General features: G+C 45.7%; 1 protein-coding gene across 1 annotated transcript in view; it reads right to left on the bottom strand.

The window, feature by feature from the left end:
* Window positions 1–1,993: 1,993 nt before the first annotated feature.
* b4galnt4a (beta-1,4-N-acetyl-galactosaminyl transferase 4a) overlaps window positions 1,994–21,783 on the bottom strand; it is a 315,041-nt gene continuing 295,251 nt past the window's right edge. The window contains exons 15-26 of the mRNA XM_079500439.1: window positions 21,230–21,357; window positions 20,768–21,015; window positions 19,665–19,854; window positions 18,062–18,342; window positions 16,764–17,257; window positions 15,928–16,127; window positions 13,247–13,662; window positions 10,201–10,354; window positions 9,151–9,223; window positions 5,761–5,914; window positions 5,478–5,604; window positions 1,994–3,553 (exon numbers count right to left, since the gene is read on the bottom strand). Of these exons, the coding sequence (XP_079356565.1) occupies window positions 3,439–3,553; window positions 5,478–5,604; window positions 5,761–5,914; window positions 9,151–9,223; window positions 10,201–10,354; window positions 13,247–13,662; window positions 15,928–16,127; window positions 16,764–17,257; window positions 18,062–18,342; window positions 19,665–19,854; window positions 20,768–21,015; window positions 21,230–21,357 (2,580 nt within the window). The 3' untranslated portion in view covers window positions 1,994–3,438. The remainder of the gene's footprint in view (window positions 3,554–5,477; window positions 5,605–5,760; window positions 5,915–9,150; window positions 9,224–10,200; window positions 10,355–13,246; window positions 13,663–15,927; window positions 16,128–16,763; window positions 17,258–18,061; window positions 18,343–19,664; window positions 19,855–20,767; window positions 21,016–21,229; window positions 21,358–21,783) is intronic.

Genomic DNA, 21,783 nt, shown 5'->3' with positions numbered 1-21,783 from the left:
ACCTAAAAATATATAATTAACTTTAAATACCAAATTGTTCAAACTGCCTTGTTATTTTCACATACAAGGGATTGAAGGGAAAGCCTGGTGACGCGAGGTTACACAAGGTATCTCTCAAGTCTCTGTAGAATGAGCTCCCCCATGTGGCCAACATGGGGACGTCAGGGTATCTCCATGTGCTTAGTGGAAGACAGACAGCTTTTGACAGGTGTCTCACATAAACTACTAATTGGCCTTCCAGCAGTCAGGAAAGAGAAGAATAGATCATAGAAGAATCCAAAGAATGTTTGAGACATAAGCAATAAAATTTTAATTGCAAAAAAAAAGAAAAGAAAAGAATCTCCCAAACAAAACAAAGATGTAAAATAAAATAACAATACATTCGTAAAACCTTTTTTCCCCCCCACTTCTTCTCTCTACAAAACAATTTCACAGAAATTACTTTGGAATGTATATTCCTGTTATTTTAATGTATTTTTTTTCATTATTTATTTATATACGTCCTTATATTGTAATGTGTTTCTCTTATCGTTAAATAGTCCCATGTCAACGTTGAAATTAAATAGTATATAGACCACTTCCTTTGTAGAGGCGGAGGAGACTTTTTGAACAATCATGTAGTCAATAGTTGATCATTAGCTTTCTCCCATATTACGTCCGGCTTAATAGTCCATCCAGAAGTAGCCTACACAGCGAAATGTGTTCATTTGGAAACAGGCCCACGACGGGACCATTTGTACACTTTCTGTTACATTTGAACTCTCCGGATGGTTCAGTCTTAATTTATCCACTTGTGCAACCCAGAGGGTGCACAAATGTAAACCAAATGAACCCATCCGGGTCCATTTGTACACTATCTGGGTTAAATTGTCACGTTTCTTACTTTCTTTACACTGTAAGCTTCCAAAACAAGAGCAAAATCCATTCACCTCCCAGCTAGTCGGTAACGCGTGTTAAGTAAACAGAGGCCATTGGGGATCCTTGTTGGCCTCTAGCCAACCTAATGGCAATTGGCAACACATGGTGGTACCGCGGGGGTCTTGTCTTGCAGCTGCCAGCAGACCTCCATCACACCTTATAGTCCCCCCACCACCTCCTCTGTCTGTGTGTGTCTCCATCTTATCTCTCACACCACAGGCCCACCCTGACAGTCAGCCATGACAAGACAGCTTAAAAGAATCCTTTAAAAGTGACCGGTCCAGGGGGGCGGCAGTGCATGATGTCCATATCCCTCCTCCACCCACGGCAGGGATCATTCTGAGAGAAATGCAACAAATATCCAGTGGAGATGTCGGCTGCTGCTGTTGTGTTTTTGTCTTGTTCTCAACAAACATGAATATCTAAAATGTACAGTGACATGACAACCTGCTGATTAATAATCTCATATTTCCGTGTGCCCTATCTCCTCCTGTCCTCAACATAGCTTAAATAATAAAATAACCGTCTGTAACCGAACCCTGATAAAAAGGCACACATTTGTGGAAAAAAGCCATGCCTAACAACCCCCCCCCCCCTCCCCCATACATAAACTCGAGCTTCTCTGCAAAGCTTCGAAAAGAAAATTGTGCAGTTAGCACAGGATTCTCTCGTTCGTATCCTTGTGTGTGAGCATAAGACCCTGCAAATATATTACTCGTGGCCCACCAATCTGACCACTTCGACATTGAAAATTGTTGTAAATTGTAAAGTGTTTTACCAATTATTTGGGGGCGCACTCGTGATATGATCTGATATCCAACCTCCCTCCTATTCCAGTTATTATATGTTCCAACCCACCCCACCCCCCCTCCTATTCCAGTTATTAGTATGTTCCAACCCACCCCACCCCCCTCCTATTCCAGTTATTAGAACATTAGTATGTTCCAGTTGACCGGATGGAAACAGGAAGGGAACAGAGCACAATGGAGCTTCAGCAGGGTTAGCGTGTGTATACTGTTTGCCAATATACAGTGTCTGTATTATGACCCTCCCTCCCCCCCCAATATTAGTGCACTTCTGCCTTCATATCCTCTGAATGGCCACACGGATGACATTTTTCTTTTAAATTGCCACATCTCTAGACATCAGAATTAGCCTGCACTGCAGTTAATTAAATACAAGTCATCAGGTCATAAACAGCTACGGCCTGAACGGTACATTAAAACCTCCTATTTACGAACCAAGAACCATCAGCAATGGCTAAATCGACAGTGTTTCAACAGACACAAACACGCACGCTTGGGTGACACTGGGAAGGATAAGGCTTTTCTTTTCAGATGGAGATAGAAAGATGAATCGCAGGTCAAAGAGAGACAGAGAGAGGGAGAGAAAGAAGAGAGAGAAGAGAGGGAGAACTAGTTAGTTGTGTATCTGGAAAAGCGCTCGATGGTGGTGACATCATCACGGACCCCGAGTTGACCCATCTCTGACCCATGTTAGGTCAGAGATGGAACTACTGACAAACACTGTTGTTTACCACAAAGACACAAACCTTCTCCTTCCCACACTGAATCTATATGGGATCAACATGTCACACGCACGTACGCACACTGTTTTTTACAAAAGTTTGGGAACATTTGCATTGATTTTACAGTACATCCATTCCATATCCCCTTACCCTACTAGGCCCAAGTTGCTGCCCAACCCCAAACCTACCCTTCTGTACATTTTGAATGGGGAAATCAGTGTTGTTCCCAAATTGACATGCAGACACACCAGCCAACTGGTTTCATGTCCAATTGTCGCCCAATAGTCTCCTATGTCAGGCACGCACGCACGCACGCACGCACGCACGCACGCACGCACGCACGCACGCACGCACGCACGCACGCACGCACACACGCACACACACACACACACACACACACACAATGAGTTTCCAATGTAAGGGCATGTTAGAAAAAGAATCTTAGGTTGTCTTCACAGCTCCTTGTTAGAAAAAGGTGCTTCCTTCATGTCATTACAAACACACACACAATTGCCACACACACAAAACAGCTGCTTTAGAGTCTAATTGAAAACATTGCACCGAAAATGTCATTGCACCGAAACATTGCACTGAAAATGTCATTGCACCGAAACATTGCACTGAAAATGTTGAGAGACAGGAAGAGGAACAACAACTCTTTTCATGTCTCTCCTCGTTGGTCAGTAAGGGCCAAGACGGCGACTCCAGTTTATCTGTGTAAAAATGGCAGAGACTCCAAAAGTTCTGATTTGGACTCATTTGTCGTACAAACAAACACGAAGTTCCCCCCGCCTTGGAGAAAATGAGGCATCCCTTTACAGGTGGTGGGGGGTCTAGTTCCAAAAAGACAGCCAGGGTCAGGCAGTGAGTGATCTGGCCTGCTTGTGTCAGGTCTCTCTCTCTCTCACACACACACACACACACACAGTGGATGTGCATTTGGAGGTTATAGGGTCCACCCCCGCGATGCGTTTGCCAGGGCAGAAGGCATATTATCCTTTGGGCGTTTTCTTGTTCTGGGCGTTCCACATGCCTCGTTTGGAGTGGTAGTAATGGAAGAAGTTCCTCAGACGTAGCCTCTCCACCTCCAGGCCGTTCTGTAGCACCCTAGAGGGGGGGGGGGTGAGCAGGAGAGGAAACGCTGAGTTAAAAATGCAGCCGGTCCCTTATAACACTTCACATTTCCTGCCGGCATGTTTTCGGGCACCCCAGTAGCCCTTGCCACGCGAAAACTACTAAAAACTACAAATCGCGGGTCTTGTTACTGGCCCATCTTAAACCGGAAGTAATCAGGTCCTAAACTAGCATACAACACGATAATATGCTAACCGGAGCGAAGCGCGAGGGTTTTTTTTGCCATCGTAAGATACTTTAATTCTGAGATAAACTCAGCTAAAGATCACGGCCATTATGGGACTCTATGGAGATCGGATGACCGTTTTTAACACGTATATTTACGTGCGTGGCGGAGAAGTGATAAGGTTTGTAACATGTACTGTATATATACGATCTATAAAGCCCAAACCACACCAAAGGGTCGAGACGGTACGAGAGGGTTTTTAAGGTCAACCACACCAATGCAACTCATCGAGTTGCAAAGAGTTGCATTGGTGTGGTTGACCTTAAAACGGTTTTGTCCCAAGGAGTCCCTACCGGTGTGTAGTTTGGGCACACCAGCAGGGACTCTTTGGGACAAAACTGTTTTAAGGCCAATCACTGGGTCGGCACCCATTTGTGGGTCTGGGTCACGGACACATTTTTATGGGTCCCTTTATTTATTTTCTGGTTTCCTACATTTTGTTTTAAATTATTATAACATTATTATAACATTCCTATAGAGGCAAAGATTTTCATGAATTAAAAACAAATTAATTTCTTTCTCAGTAATTTCATGAATCAAATCAACTCAAAGAAATTCCATAAATTAGAAAACAAATGTTTAAGAATTAGTTCGTGAAATTAGTGAAAATAACTGCTATTTTCACTAGTTTGGGTCTAACGTCTAATGTCTCTTTTGAGGTCTCGACCTGAAGTTTGGAACCACTGATCTATAACATTGGGGGGTTGGGGGCATATGGAATGTCCAAGTGTCAATTCAGATGTTGTGTTTTTAGGTGTGGCAGGAAGACATTTCAACCTGTAGATGGCAGCACTTGACACATCACAACACAATATTCAATTATTCATTCAATATTTTCCCCAGGAGTTTAGCTCATATGCCTGTGGCTTTTATTGTTGCGATATTCTTTTATTGTGTATTTCTTTGACATATTGTCCATAGTGTTTTTTGGACACCAACTTGCACCAACTTGCATGTCTATTAATGTTTTATTTAATTGTAATAGATGTGTACTTATATTCCACATTGATGTAATTTAATCCAACAATTACACCTTCACTGCGCATGCCACGCATTCTTCCGCCAGTGCCACAGTAATTTCAGTGCATGCTGTACCCTTATTTTGAAGGCAAAACGTTCCTGGGCCGTGAACTGGAAGTAAACAACGGCTGTGTAAATTGTTATTCTAAAATAAAATAAAGTCCAATGTCTGTTTATTTCTTATCTAACAAAACGTTATTTGTGTTTCTTTTTTTCTTTCTTTTACTCTTTAACCTGGCATCATCAGGGCTTTAGATACTAGACATGGAGCTCAGAGCTGGCATAAGACTGTGGCTTCAGAAGGAAGAGCATCTCGCTCTGGAAGGAGAAACATCCCCAGTCAGTCAGTCAGTCAGTCAGTCAAGCCACAACTGAGTGGTTAGAATGGGTGGTATACAGCTGTCATATTAACGTTGCTGACTGTGGGCAAGAAACCTCTCATATCCATATTTAAACCTTTTGTGTTTTATAAAATATTTTATAAAACGAGCGACACGTTTTGAGCTTGTCGATCTGCTACTTTAAAAAAAACAAAAATAATAATAAAGAATATATATCCTGGAAAAAAAAAACCAAAAAACTAAAGCACCAGTTTTCCAGCACACGTCGTCAAAAGTTCTGCGTGATAAACGATCCACTTCCGCAGTTTACCTGTCCAGCAGCTCCCAGTCCTCTCCGCCCCAGCGATCCTTGAACTCCTCCGTGTTCATTCCTCCAATCTTGTCAAAGTCAGACTTGTAGATTCCAAATAGACCAAAGCCATTCACCTCCCAGTAACCTGGATATATAGATAGGTAGATAGATAGACATGCATTGTATTAAAGAGGTCCCTGGCACCAAATATTTTCAGAAAGGGGGTTCCACAGGGGAAAATATATATTCATTTGACATGAAAAAGGTTCTGTAGATGCGTTGCATCCTCCACGTTGCTTACCGTCGGGCTCCAGCGGGGAGCTGCCACAGCCCAGCCTCATGACGATGGGGGCGAAGGCCAGACGTCCCTCCACGCAGTGCTTCCTGATGCTCTCCAGGATGTTGAAGGGGAAGTGGATGTGCAGGTCACACAGGAACACGATGCTGTGGCTGTCCTGCACAGCACAACACAACACAACAACAAAACATTTACAAATGGTAAATGGTGCATTCATATATCGCTTTTATCCAAGGCGCTTTACATAGAGACACTCTACCGGCCAATCTACCCCCGAGCCATATGAGATTTCCTTACGACAGAGCGATATGATGTCAGTACTATAAGAAAAAAACATAGGTGGAAAAAGAATGGGGGTCACGTTCTTGTGCTACTGGCAGTGTGCACGAGAGATTTGGCAGACAGACAGACACTCCATATTTTAACTTTTGTGGGTTTTTTTTATATAAATGAATGCCCTACTTGATCTTGATCTCCTACATAGTGTCACACACACTAAGTATCAAGAGCTTGTGGATCTGCTACTTTTGCTATTTTAGTTTCAATCCGGTCAGTAAGTTTTAAGTTTTGGTCATATGAAGTTTACACCCGACAAAGACGATATACTATTCTAGGTGGCTCGACCCCAAGGAAAGTAAGTCTGTAGGCTTTGGAACAAACCTAGCCATGTGGCCCATAGTTCACCCCCTGGACGTGATACTATTTTTTTAAAGATACATCATTAGTCCTCATGAAAGACCAGGCAATTTTACACACTTTGCACACGCCTAGATAAGGGAATTAAGGCCAAACCACACCAATGGGGCACCATGCAACTCCTTGCAACCAAAGATGCATGTAGACGCATGTAGACAAATGTAGTTGCAAGCAACCATTGAATTGAACCAATTGAATCACTTGGGTCGACTTGCGCCACCATGCACCAACGTGCAACAGAACATATCACACCGCTGAGACGAATGCTAAAACTGTTTCGTTGCATCTCGACCCATTGGTGTCATGGTGTGGTTTGGGCTTTAAGATGGAGAGCATGTGCATAGCCAGGTTTGTGTGAGGTTCACGCGTGTGTGTTTTCACATCAGTCGACGTGTTTGCATAATGTCTATGTGTTTGTGTTATTATTTCCTGTGCTCGTGCTAAAACGGCGGTGTGTGAATTTCCACTGTTTGTGTGTGCACTGCGCACACTTGCGTGTGTGGTTGTTTAGTATACGTCTGTGTGCGCCCGCTGGGATTTGAGCTCTGAAAGAAGACGAGATGTTGTCTGGGGCTCGGCGTCACGCGCGCTTCCCTCTATTCCATCGTTCCCCACAGTCATTCTGACATGAGTGACAGCCGTGGCGTCCTACCATGACGGCACTGACAATAAACTGTCATATTCCCATCCATCCGCACACTGCATGCACGCACGCACGCACGTGCGCGCGCGCGCGCACACACACACACACACACACACACACACACACACACACACACACACACACACACACACACACACACACACACACACACACACACACACACACACACACACACACACACACACACACACACACACACACACACACACACACACACCATAAGCCATCATACACTGCACAGCAAAGTCTAAGTGATATCATTTAGAGTTAAATACCTCTATATTCAATAGCAATCATTGCTAGTGTTTCAGTAACAGGGGACTCTCCCCGTCTCTCCAGCTCTTTAGTGAATCGTTGCTGTCGGACAGAAAACTCTTATTTCCATATTTTAATGTGTTTAATGTGTTGTGTTTTGGTTTTTTTGCTAATTAAACAACCCTAACCTGACTTGATCATATTACACTGACACTGATTGTCACACAAAAGCATCAACAGTAGAAGATCTGTTTTTGAATTTGAAAAGTATCAGTTTTGGATATCGGGATGGACTTCAGGTCGGGATGCCAATTAATCATATACCGCATACATACAGGATAAAGAAGTGAAATTTGAAGTGATTAAACAAATACATTGGAACTAGAACACATGCTGATGAACACTTATATTCTCGTGGGACGTGACACTCTGGGCTTATGTATGCGGCAGCTTTGATTTCAGATTTATATGAAAGGGATAGCCCCTTGAGATGCAGCATCTCATTATCAAAGCGGGGCCCGTGAAAACATGAACAAAATACAGTACACACTGAGACAAGACTGGGTTTCACCACACAAGGAACAGAGGCCCCTGCGCCGATGAATAATGCACAAGTGTTCTTTCCATCTGCCCGTCCTGTCACACTCACAAAGGTCATCTGGTCAATGTGACCGACCGACCAACCTGCAACCAGTCGCCGTCTCCAGCCACACCACAGTTTGTTTGTTTAGGGGCACTAGCCCCTCCTATATACAGCTTTTGTCCCCACACGTCTCATATTTTCCATTGACAATGAAAGGAGAAATTAGGTCATATGTCCCTCAAAAATGACGTAAATTCATGGCAACACAAACATTAAATGCCATTGACAATGAAGGGAACATTTACGTCATATGTAGACGAGCAAATCGGCTAACCAATCACATGAATTCAGTTGTTCATGAGAGGATGTATGATGATGTATAATGATAAGAGTGCCCCTCCCTTCACACGGGTGTGATGTTTTGTTTGTTTTCTGCGTGCGTGCGCCCACTTGTATAGAGGGTATGTGCGTGACATCATCATCATCATACCCGGAAGTTATGTGGGAACGCCTACTGAGTGGCAAAAAACTACTTTCTGGCCTTCACAGCCCCTACATCCGAACAGAAAAGTCCTATCTGATTGTATTAAACAACGTTAAATTCACTTTGCCCCTTACTTTTCCACTCGATTTGCCATTCACTTTCTGCATGCGCATACCCTCTATTACTATACTTATGATGGCCACATGTTCTCACCATAGAGCTATAATATATCTAGAGAACGGATTGAGGAGCGATAGCCCCGCCCCCGCTATTCACTTCAATGGAAGTTGCTCAGTGGCTTTTTGAAGCCATATAAGAAACGACAAAGTCTTCTGGGTAGTACCTCTCGACGGTAGTATGATTGGTTGGATATGGTCATTCCATATGTTATATTATTGGTTGGATATGGTCATTCCATATGTTGATGTGACCCCCCATGTCAAAGCGCCAGCGCTTGCCCAGCAGTTTGCCGTCACCCAGGCGGATGCGTGCAAGGGTGAGGTCGCTTCTCGCCCTCAGGGCGTCTTACTGGTACTTAGGCTTTAGAGTTAAAAATGCAATATTAAACATGTGTGTGTGTGTGTGTGTGTGTGTGTGTGTGTGTGTGTGTGTGTGTGTGTGTGTGTGTGTGTGTGTGTGTGTGTGTGTGTGTGTGTGTGTGTGTGTGTGTGTGTGTGTGTGTGTGGGTGCGTGCGTGTGTGTGTGTCATACCTCAATAGTATCCACACCGATCTGGAGTCCTGCTGAGCGTTCAAAATTCCCCTCTCTCCTGAGATATTCATATCTGCCAACAAACACATACAGTATATATAAGAACCAACTACGTTACCCAGCAGCCACTGGGAGGCAGTCCAGCGACAGGAATATTTTGCCGTGCTACTTTGGTGAAGTGTTATGCTTTTGTCATAAATCGTAAGGGCTGATTTATGACACAACATTTCACCAAAGTACCACTCTCGTTCTCTCATCATTCTCTGTCTCTCACTGTGTGTGTGTGTGTGTGTGTGTGTGTGTGTGTATGTGTGTGTGTGTGTGTGTGTGTGTGTGTGTGTGTGTGTGTGTGTGTATGAATAGGATTCAGACACAATGTGGCTATTGTTTCACTTTATGCTCCTATCAGCACTGACCCAATGTATGGCTCCTTGTCAGCAGTGGAACACATGAATCAGGTTGGCAAACGCATTAACTATTGGAGTGTGCGTGCGTGCGTGCGTGCGTGCGTGCGTGCGTGCGTGCGTGCGTGCGTGCGTGCGTGCGTGCGTGCGTGCGTGCGTGCGTGCGTGCGTGCGCGTGCGTGCGTTCGTGAGTTGTGGGCGAGAGAGGTCACATATCCATGTCTTTGCTCTCCTCTTTAGGATACTCTCAGGAGTGGACACTCCCCCTGTCTCTCTAGTGTGTAATGTCTGTGTGTGAGCTTTGTGTGGGGTGTGTTGTATGAGGGGTGTGTGTGAGGGGTGTGTGTATGGGTCAGAGCTGCATTGTAAAGCTCTTGGGTGTCAGATGGGTCATCCACCCAGTTGAATGAGGGGACCGGTCTGTTTAGAAGTAGTTTACTGCTGTCTGCTAAAGACCTGGACACCCTGACACACCCTTTAGTGGTCCCTATATAACACAGTCACACACACACACACACACACACACACACACACACACACACACACACACACACACACACACACACACACACACACACACACACACACACACACACACACACACACACACACACACACACACACACACACACACACACACACACACCTGGGCACCGTGCTCTCCCTGAGCGCCTGCTCCACGTCCATGTCTTCGCTCTCGAAGTCGACGATGATGATGCTGAAGTTGTCGTCCTTGGTCTGATGATGAAGGTCCTCCATGTCCGAGATGAACTGCTGCACCCATCGAGCCTGGTTCTTGACTGCAGCACGGTGACAGCACGCACACAGCAACGCCAACAACACACACACACAACAAGTTAGTGTTGACGTTGTCGAATAAAACTATGACGAACCATGTTCGTCGACTTTTTCACTGATGAAACTGAATGAAAACGGAATAAAAACTAAGCTATGATGACTAAAACTAAGACTAATAGTAGACTAATTTCGTAAACAAATAAAAACTATAGACTAGAATGTTAGGGAGGGACTAGTGGAGAAGAGAGCCAGATGCAGCAGAACAAAATGACAAATGAGCATCGCACCTGCCACAGACATGCGCAGAGCAAGTTCAGTCAGGAAACTTGTGCAGTTGCCTGTGGCCGTTCATTGGGCCGCCTCAGCATCATGTTCTCATTCACATGATTCACTTCATCCAATCACACTCATTCCATCTCCATACCGGCTATATAAACTGGAAGTTTGCACTGCTCATCCTGCTTTTTTGCTGCTGCACACTGATACTGCTGCGCTGCTGTCTGCTGCACACACTGATACTGCTGCGCTGCTGTCTGCTTCAACTTTTGCTGCTCACCCTCCTCCACCCCAGCTACCACCTGTCGTTTTGGATCTGTTGTTTAGGTACGGGGGATTTGGATGGTTGGGACTCCAAATCCAAAGTGAACTAAATCAACTGTAGATTTAGTCAACTAAAACCATTTCAGTGGACTAAAATGTGACTAAAACTGAATGAAAATGAATTCAAAAGACTACGACTGAAACTAAATCAAATCAACACTAAAACAAGGGAGCATTTTTCATATCTGTGTCATAATCCATGTAGGGTCACACTTACTGTAACATGCTCAGTCAAAAACATTACATAACGCTACACAGTACAGTACTCAGTGTATACTTGAAGGAGTAGTTCACTCCCAAAATGACTTTTTCCCCATTTTCTTCAATTCATCAATCGCCATGCAGGATTATTGTGACACAAACAACAATTCATTCTCCATGAATTCAACTCTTCATAGGGTGTGTAAACGCTACTGACCATGAATTCAACTCTTTACAGGGTGTGTAAACGCTACTGACCATGAATTCAACTCTTTACAGGGTGTGTAAACGCTACTGACCATGAATTCAACTCTTTACAGGGTGTGTAAACGCTACTGACCATGAATTCAACTCTTTACAGGGTGTGTAAACGCTACTGACCATGAATTCAACTCTTTACAGGGTGTGTAAACGCTACTGACCATGAATTCAACTCTTTACAGGGTGTGTAAACGCTACTGACCATGAATTCAACTCTTTACAGGGTGTGTAAACGCTACTGACCATGAATTCAACTCTTCACAGGGTGTGTAAACGCTACTGACCATGAATTCAACTCTTCACAGGGTGTGTAAACACTACTGACCATGAATTCAACTCTTCACAGGGTGTGTAAACACTACTGACCATGAATTCAACTCTTCACAGGGTGTGTAAACGCTACTGACCATGAATTCAACTCTTCACAGGGTGTGTAAACGCTACTGACCATGAATTCAACTCTTCACAGGGTGTGTAAACGCTATACTGACCATGCATTCAACTCTTCACAGGGTGTGTAAACGCTACTGACCATGAATTCAACTCTTCACAGGGTGTGTAAACGCTACTGACCATGAATTCAACTCTTCACAGGGTGTGTAAACGCTACTGACCATGAATTCAACTCTTCACAGGGTGTGTAAACGCTACTGACCATGAATTCAACTCTTCACAGGGTGTGTAAACGTTACTGACCATGAATTCAACTCTTTACAGGGTGTGTAAACGCTACTGACCATGAATTCAACTCTTCACAGGGTGTGTAAACGCTACTGACCATGAATTCAACTCTTTACAGGGTGTGTAAACGGTGCTGACCATGAATTCAACTCTTCACAGGGTGTGTAAACGCTACTGACCATGAATTCAACTCTTCACAGGGTGTGTAAACGGTGCTGACCATGAATTCAACTCTTCACAGGGTGTGTAAACGCTACTGACCATGAATTCAACTCTTCACAGGGTGTGTAAACGCTACTGACCATGAATTCAACTCTTCACAGGGTGTGTAAACGCTATACTGACCATGAATTCAACTCTTCACAGGGTGTGTAAACATTACTGACCATGAATTCAACTCTTCACAGGGTGTGTAAACATTACTGACCATGAATTCAACTCTTCACAGGGTGTGTAAACGCTACTGACCATGAATTCAACTCTTCACAGGGTGTGTAAACGCTATACTGACCATGAATTCAACTCTTCACAGGGTGTGTAAACGCTTCTGACCATGAATTCAACTCTTCACAGGGTGTGTAAACGGTGCTGACCATGAATTCAACTCTTCACAGGGTGTGTAAACGGTGCTAACAAATAGTTTGGCCTTAAAACGCCTTCTAAATCCTGGCCGAACTTTTCTGGAAAAAACTTTATTTATTTATTCAAAAATTTCAAAAATGATATGTTGCTACTGTATATAGGCTTACTGTATATAACAACAAGAACCCCCAAAAAGGGAGGAAGGGGTTCCCCTCCTGAATGGGTTAACTGGTGAATGTTTATGCTACCCAAATGAACACTAGACTTTACCGTGAATGTACACAACGACAACGGCGCGAACATACAGTACAGTATATCGTCTCTGGGTGGAAACCTCATAATTATGTCCAAAAAACTGTTCCTTTTCAGGATTCGGATTCAAAAGTAGCAAAACTAGCAGATCTACAGCTCGTGGAACTGCTTCTTTTGATGCTTTTGTTTATGGCAGTGCTTTATGTGAGCTTTGTTGGCCAACAGCAACGATAAAGTATCCAGACGGCTTCCATGTGTGTGTTCCATGTGTGTGTTCCATGTGTGTGTTCCATGTGTGTGTTCCCCGGTGAGCTCACCTGGCACCACAAAGTGCACCATGACGTCTCTCCTCCACTGCAGCATGACGGGCTGGCAGAGCAGCGGCTTGGCATAGGCCGTGCCCCACGGCGTGGCCCCGGGCACGGGCCCCAGCCGGCCCCCCGCCTGGCGGAGGGCAGGGGAGGGCAGGGGAGGCGGGGTGGTGACGCCGGGGGAGGCCGAGGGGGCGGACGCGGGCGGCGGAGGCGGCGAGCCCACGCCCGCGGGGGCGGAGTCAGTGTTCTCGGGGCTCTCGTCGCCGCCGCGGCCGCGGTGCAGTAGCAGGTAGATGTACTCGGAGAGACGCACCACGCTGCGGCCGCGCTCCATCAGCTCCAGCTCCACCAGGTAGCGGTTGCCTCGCGCCGAGTCGCGCCGCTTCTCCACGTTGATGATGCGCAGCAGGGTGTAGATGCTGGGACAGACGGAAGAGAGGAGGTTATACCACACACACACACACACACGCACACGCACACACACACACACACACACACACAGCCGATACATTTTTCAAAAATAGCCGACCAGCTCAAAATGTGGTGTATTGCTGCGTTCACACGGGCATATGCAAAGATACAAAGATTCACAGCTTATTTGCCGCTTTGTATCTGAAGTTCATGAAGCCAGTTCAACTTATTGTGACCGCAGGTCGCATTTTACAACGAAAATGTGCATTTTGCGTCAGTCAGTCAGTCAGTCAGTCAGTCCGTCCGTCCGTCACCCCACGTCTCCATATATGGTCATGCCTCGTGACATCACGTGACACATCCCTGATGTCATCAATATTAAGCCCATATATGGGAATGCCCATATATGGAGATCCCTGACGTCATAAATATTGGCCAACAACTCTAGACTAGACTGTATCTAGCTGCCCGTGTGAACGCAGCGTATCACTATAAGTATCGCTAAACGTTGTGAGAGTATACTGGACATCTGCTATTTGTGCTATCCGTCAAAAGAATATACCTCTTGAGCCCCATTGCCCCCGCCGGCGGGGGCAGCGGCTGTCCACCTCTGAACAGTGCTCAGCGGGTCAATGGAGACTCAATTGGTCTCCGGTTCCAACTCCGATGTTGCGGATTTTCCCCCTGGACCCCCCTGGGGTTTAAGAGGTTAGCGCGGCGGTGACTCAGGGGTAGAGTGGCCGGATGGTAACCGCAAGGTTGCCAGTTCGAACCCGGCTCCCCCAGAGTTAGTGTCGAAGTGTCCTTGAGCAAGACACTGAACCCCTAATTGCTCCTGATGTGCTGGTTGGTGCCTTGCATGGTTTCCGCTGCCATCGGTGTACGAATATGTGTGTGAATGCGTGAATGCAATGCACAATCTATGTAAAGCACCTTGGATAAAGGCGCTATATAAATGCACCATTTACCATTTAAGCTGACATGGCAAAAATAGGACACGTTGTGCACACTGTGAGCAACGCAATGTATTTCAAAGGACGGAAGTATGAGAGCGATTATATGTAAACGTCTCACTCTGTCAATGTGTTTCTCTACCGCAGAGACTCATCCACGTTGTGTATGTGGATGTACCGCTGCGGAACACACCGTGGCTAAACCATCGCCATTCATTATGTCTGGTGACTCCGTGGAGCGGCCGGGGGACATGAATGATGCATTATTATTGGGAGGGAGAAATGAAATAAATAAAAAGAATAGAGGAGAAAGGCTGATGGCCACCGAGCAACTTTATGCAAATGCAACCCAGTGGGGCTGGCGTTGTAACGTCACTGCAGCAAAAAAGCTAATCATTCAGCACAGAGAGCTGTGGTGCTGGATAACAGGAGCACAAGTAGCTGTGGTGCTGGCTAACAGGAGCACACGTAGGGCAGGGTGATGCACTCTGTGATGTGGCCAGCTGTGTTCACCCTAAAAATATACTTTATCTGCGTTTCCCAACCTCCTCGATGATAGTGCAAGTGTGCCCCCCAAATCATTGGCAAAACACAAACATTTTAATTGTAATATAACATCAATATCAAACAATTTAAAAAAAAAAAAAAAACCTTGAAAAAGTGAGATTTCATTGTGATGCAGATAAATACAAACTTAAAGTATACTATGTTGGTTCCACCACTGATTCAAGCCGGAGCACAATCGATTTTGATTGATCGTTTAAAATGAACAATGCTCTGAAAATGTGCGTGGCCCGTCCATCTGACCCTGTTCAGTGGTCAGATCGGTGGGCCTTGAGCATGTTTGCGATTATCACGCGGGCCCTGATCCAGAGAATGTTGGGAACTATTGCTTTTACATAATGGTCCAAATCATTGGCCAAATTTGTGCTTAGTCTACTTAAACTGTCTCAGTGTCACCTGACGCCTTTGGACGCCTCCCCCTGGTGGCCGAGAGTGCCAATGGCACCTTTGGACGCCTTTTTGAAAAAAATAAATATATATCTTTTTTTTATATTCATTTTTTTTATCCATATTTTATCCATATTTTGAAAGTTCCTCTAATCTGGTGTGCAGGTGATGACATGCACATGACATTCACAATAGAATTTCATTTTCTTTCTTTTATTTATAATGGGCTTCGGTGGCAACGAGGGCCAAAACTGGTATCCAACTGGCGGCACTGGATGAGTTAACGTAGAGCGAAAATACACTAGGATAGAGCCCTGAGGGACTCTGCTTAACTATATGGGGTTCAAGTGGCTAAAGGGTTTTTCTTACCCGCCGTTGCGCTCGTTGAGTTTCTCCATGTACTGAGCCAGGACGTCCACCACCTCGCTCTCGGCCAGCTGCAGGTTGCCGGACACGTTGCATCGCAGGTCGTTCCAGTCGGAGCGCAGCAGCTCAAAGTCCATGGGGTTGACGGAGAACGTGCGCTGCCAGTTGATGCTCTCCTCCGCCCAGCCCGGTCTGGCCTCCACCTAAGAAAAATCAGATAAGACCTTTATTGATCGATCGCGCGGGATTACATTCAGTCGCCAGGGGAAGTACAGCAGTTAAGGTACAGATGGAGACTTGAGATAAGTACTGTAAAGACAGTGCTTCTCAACCCTTTTTAATGTCAAGGACCCCCAAATTGAGTAAGCATTTGGCCATCTGAAAGTATGTTGTGCCAACAAGAACCCCCATACAAGATTTGATTTGTACGTGTGCTATGTCCAGGTAGCTCAATCGGTAGAGCTCTCGTCTTTGGACCACAAGGTCATGGGTAGCACAGCTTGGGTGCAGCATGTCGTGCGGTAAGTACTGGGAGCTGGAGACCAGGAGTCTGGGACATTGTAACCGGGATAGACAATAAGCCTTTCCGACCAATTTACGTACTTACTGTAAGAGATAGCTGTAAGTAATAGCAATAACAAAAAACTAGGAGTCAGAGGAAGAATAACATCAGAGAGAAAAGAACCATCAATTACATATATATATATATATATATATATATATATATATATATATATATATATATATATATTAAGGTATATATATATATATATATATATATATATGCACTATGCAGAATAAAAATCACAGTCACAGTCAGTGTCATTACAGCATCCCACCTCCTCGTAGCTGTAGTCCGACATGCCCCCCTCCTCTGGCTCCTGTTCGCGCTCCAGGTTTGGGTTGTTGGAGCGGTTCGTGTCGGGGGGCGCCTCCTCCCGGCCGCCGCCGCGGTTCGAGGGGTCGGCGGGGTCGGCGTCCGGGCCGGGCCGCTGCTGGGATTCCGTGATGATCTCGGACGTCCTGAGGTAAGAGGTGACGCGCGCTTCGGCACCCACCGGCGGGCCGTTCTCCGTGGAGTTCCGCTCCAGAGGGGTGACTGCGGCGGGAGGCCGGGGACGTGCTAGGGGGTCTTTGTGGTGGGAAGGTGGGTACCCCTCTCTGCTGGGTACGTCAGCAGCCTCTCTCCCTGGCATCTTCTGCTGCTGCTCCCCTCTCCTGCCGCCTTGCTGCGAGAGTCTCGCTGGTGCTGCCGCCCTGTTGGCTGGCCTCTGTACCACCACGCCCGCTGCACCCTGCTTGCTCTGCGTCCCGTTTCGCGGAGGGGTCTTACCTGTGGTAGGACAGTAACGTTTTTGGATTATAATAATAATAATATATATATATTCTTTTTCAGTGCCACTCCAATGACCAGCAATGTCTTTCCCTATCTGTCTGTCTGTCTGTCTGTCTGTCTGTCTGTCTGTCTGTCTGTCTGTACAGTATGTCTTTATGTATGTACAGGTGACAAAGTGGTGCTGTTGAGCTTCAGACTGTGCACAGTCACATGATGGGAAGCTGAGTTTTAGTGTAACAGTACAGAACAGACTACCAGATGCAATAGTATTTGTAAACCACCAAGTGTCACTGTTGCACCACTCACTTCAGACAGGTCTGATTATTTGCAAGCTGATGACTTTCAATCCGGTACATTTAAAAAATATATTGTACTTTTGGCATTTTCAGGACTTGCTGGGACCTAAACTTACAAAGAGGAAAGTGAAAAGGGAGAAAAATATATGAACTAAACTAGCAAATTGAGCCCTATTTCAAATATAGTGAAAATAGCTGTTCTATGAGCTCACAACGCCACGCTGTGAGCTCGTAGATCTGCTATTTTCACTATTGAAAAAAATCAGACAATTTCTGACAATAAGGGCCTTTCTCAGCCCCACCCCGCTCCCATTGTTTACATTGTGTTTAGGATCCAAGATGGCCGCAGCACCAGGAGGGGGTGAGGCAGAGGGGAGCGGAGCGGGGTCGACATATGCCCTTACTGCATTCATACATTCAAGACACCTTATTGCCGAAAATGTACTTTCTACTTTTGAAAACTTGAGTATTCTACTTGTGTCCACCACGGCGGGGGGTCTCTTACCCTCTTTGGCAGGGGGTTTGGGCCAGAGCTGGGGGGCGCTGACCAGCCCCCTGCCCCCCGCCTCCCCCCCTGTCACAGTGTGGGCTTTGGAGCCCCCCAGGTTCACCAGCCTGGTGGTCTTGCCCGTCTGGTAGAGGAAGACCCCGGGGAACACCTCCCGAGGGTGGCGCAACGCCCTCTCCTCCCTCCTCTCCCTCTTCTGCTGCTCTCTCTCCCGCTCTCTCTCCTTGGCCGGCCGTGGCCGCGTGATGTAGATCTTGTTCTCATCCTTGTTGCCGAGGCTGTCACCATCATGGAATTTTAGACCATTCATTAATTATCAAGATTTAAATCCAAAAAGGACAGATATGACTTATTTGACTGACAATGACCAATACCAATAATCAAAATAAATAATGTACTATGGCCAAAATAGGCCATATTTAATAATGTTGTACTAAAAAAGAAATAGCGTCCATTAATACTTAATAGCCGATCTACTGTTGCAGTGTGCCACGAAAATAACTACATTTCACAACATTTGAAACATGGTCAAACATTTCACAACAGATGAATTCATACAGGAAAAATGCTATGACAATTACACATTCATAATTGTGATCATCTCAAAAGATTGCAATTGCGATTCTTCTTAAAAAAGAGAGGAAGACATGCGCTTGAAAAGCATCATAACAAACGTCCTTAAGCCTTGAGGAATAAGGACTCCCCGAATTTCTGTTGGTAAGGCTGTAGCCTCTATACCAAGGCTTTTATTTTTGTTCGCTACGGCTCAAAAGTATGAGTGCACGCCGCACAAGTTTCAAAGTGTCATTCTTCAAATATTTTTCCAATTTCAATTAACAATACATCATTATTGTTGTTACATTCTGTAGTTTCATAATATGTAAATAGGGGTTCCCAAACTTTTTCATGTCAAGGACCCCCAAAATGATACTCATTAGCCTGCGGACCCCCCATTTGAAAAGATGCCAAGGAGGACCCCCATAAGACAATAATTTTACGGCTCTAGCAGTGATTTTTAACCATTTTCATTTCAAGGGCCCCGCGGTTTGACCTGAATTAGGCTATGGTCCCCCATTTAATGGCATTTCTATCTCTAGGATCCCCAATTTATATTGTAAAATAAAACTCTGAGCGGGTCCATTTGGTTCCATTTGTACACTCTCAGAGTTACAGACCAATAAGGGTCCATTGGTTCCTAATTATCATTTAGCTGGGGACCCCCTGGAACTCTCCCAATGATCCCTAGCCTATGGGTCCTGGGACTTCTGTCCTAAAGCAGTGTACTTGATCACATATATGATATAATACAATTGACCTATAGCTAAGCCCCTCCCCAAACTGCTATGGTCCAATCACAGCTAAGCATACCATTCGGGTTAGACAAACCTCTGTCTGCATATGGCAGGCCTTGTTGACAGATTTGGAAGAGATTTTGAAGGTCTGGTTCCAAAAATGAACCAGTATTTAATGTGTAAAATCCATGATATTTACATTGGAATGAATGAGCCCGGCTGGAAAGTGTCCAAGTGGGAGTGCTATGCTAAAGGTGAATTGTAACAGGCCCTACTTGTTGCTAAAGGTGAATTGTAACAGGCCCTACTTGTTGCCGGGGAGCTTGTTGTTGGTGTTGTCGTGCAGATGTTGGGCCATGTTGGTGTTGCTGTGGGCGGAGTTGCTGAGGATCTGCTTGGCGCGGCTGGTGAGCACAGAGAGAGAGCTCTTCTGGGGGAACAGCAGGGACGACTTGCTCAGTTTTGGAGGCGTCTCGCCTCCTCTCTCTCCGCCCGGTCCTCCTCTCTCTCCGCCCGGGCCTCCTCTCTCTCCGCCCGGGCCTCCTCTCTCTCCGCCCGGGACTCCTCTCTCTCCGCCCGGGCCTCCTCTCTCTCCGCCCGGGCCTCCTCTCTCTCCACCCGGGCCTGCATGGGGAGGATATTATGGGACCATGTGAGAATATCAGTGGTGGAAAAAGTATTCCATTTTGTTACTTGCGTAAAAGTGTCAATACTGCAATACTAATAACACATCGTGGCGCACGTGAGCTTAAGCAATGTTTTGGTCAAAGAGATTTTGTGTAGCGTGAAAAAAGAACGTATACATACATTCATGAGTCCACTTGCTGACCTTGAGCAATGTTTTATAGGGGTTTCTTGTGACCCTACCATTAACATCCTATGGCAGGCAAACTTGTCAAAAATGTCAAACTTTCCTTATGCTTTAAGTAGCATGTGACATGTCAAACTAGGGGGTTCTCATGATTCTGAATCCATTCAAAGCATTAGTTTTGCACAAATAAACACTCCTTGGGCTAAAAACTGCCATGAAGGGTGAACGACGACAACGACGACGACAACACATCTTGCCTGCCCAACATGTCATTCTGATGGGAGGGTCACAAGAAACCCCTATAAAAGAAATTGCTCAATACTGACAGCTGGTCAGCAAGTGGATGCATGAATGTATGTACAGTATATAGACAATATTTTAGGCCAATAAAAAAGACTATATACACCAAATTTCCCACCCGTCCACCTCGGCTGCCGGACTATAGAGGGTGAATATGGGGCTCGGCAAATAGAGAATCGATCCCCAGACAATTTCACAATATAATAAAATCTCCACGATGTGATTATTATTGTGAGCGTTTATTTTTTTTATCACAATAAACGCTAATAGCGATTATGGTTCCATGATCCTAGTATATACCTGCTGGGCCTCCTCTGCCAACCCTCCTGCCCAGGGACGGGCCCAGCTCAGAGGGGCCGGTGCGGATCCAGGACAGAGAGCGGACCGCCCCACGGACCACACCGTCCGCCTGCGGGTGCAGCACCTCCTCCTCCTCCTCCTCCTCCTCTTCCTCACTGGCCCCTGCCGGAGGAGGAGGAGGAGGTGCTCCCTTCCTCCTGGAAGAACCTGGAGGATGAACCTCCCGGTTTCTCCTCCTCACAATAGAGCTGTGGGGGCGACATGGACAAAATTAGGGATGGCCTGATCACTTTCTTTTTTCTCCCGATCCGATATTTAGTTTTATAGAACACTGTCTTATGCCATATCACAATACACTTTTGCCTTTATACCACACTATGACATCCAGAATTCCAGACGATATCTGTTTTCAAATCACGATATGGATATAGCGGTAATGTCCATACGGTATTGTATGCCTACCTCACACGGTCCTTACTCCAGTCTCTGTCCTCAGCCCTGTCCATTTGTCCGTCCCTCAGGGGGAAATGTCTCCTCTCCCTGCGGAGCACCATGCTGTTCACAGCTCCCACCTGGACCACATAACCATGCTGTCAAGCAGAACAGAACATTCATACAGTTATCTCCATACTTCAACAGCACCATGCTGTTCACAGCTCCCACCTGGACCACATAACCATGCTGTCAAGCAGAACATTCAGACAGTTATCTCCATACTTCAACAGTGTCATGCACTGTTGTGATGAGAAGAGAGCTGAGCCATGCAGAAGGCAAAGCTCTCCATATACAGAACAGTCTTCGTTCCTACTCTAACCTATATGGCCATGAGGGGTGGGTCATGACTCTATGGCCATGAGGTGTGGGTCATGACTCTATGGCCATGAGGTGTGGGTCATGACTCTATGGCCATGAGGTGTGGGTCATGACTCTATGGCCATGAGGTGTGGGTCATGACTCTATGGCCATGAGGTGTGGGTCATGACTCTATGGCCATGAGGTGTGGGTCATGACTCTAT

This window comes from Electrona antarctica, assembly GCF_951216825.1.
Source record: "Electrona antarctica genome assembly, chromosome: 5".
Taxonomy (NCBI): Eukaryota; Metazoa; Chordata; class Actinopteri; order Myctophiformes; family Myctophidae; genus Electrona; species Electrona antarctica.
The sequence above is the reverse complement of the archived record's forward strand: the minus strand, read 5'-3'. Positions and strand labels throughout refer to the sequence as shown.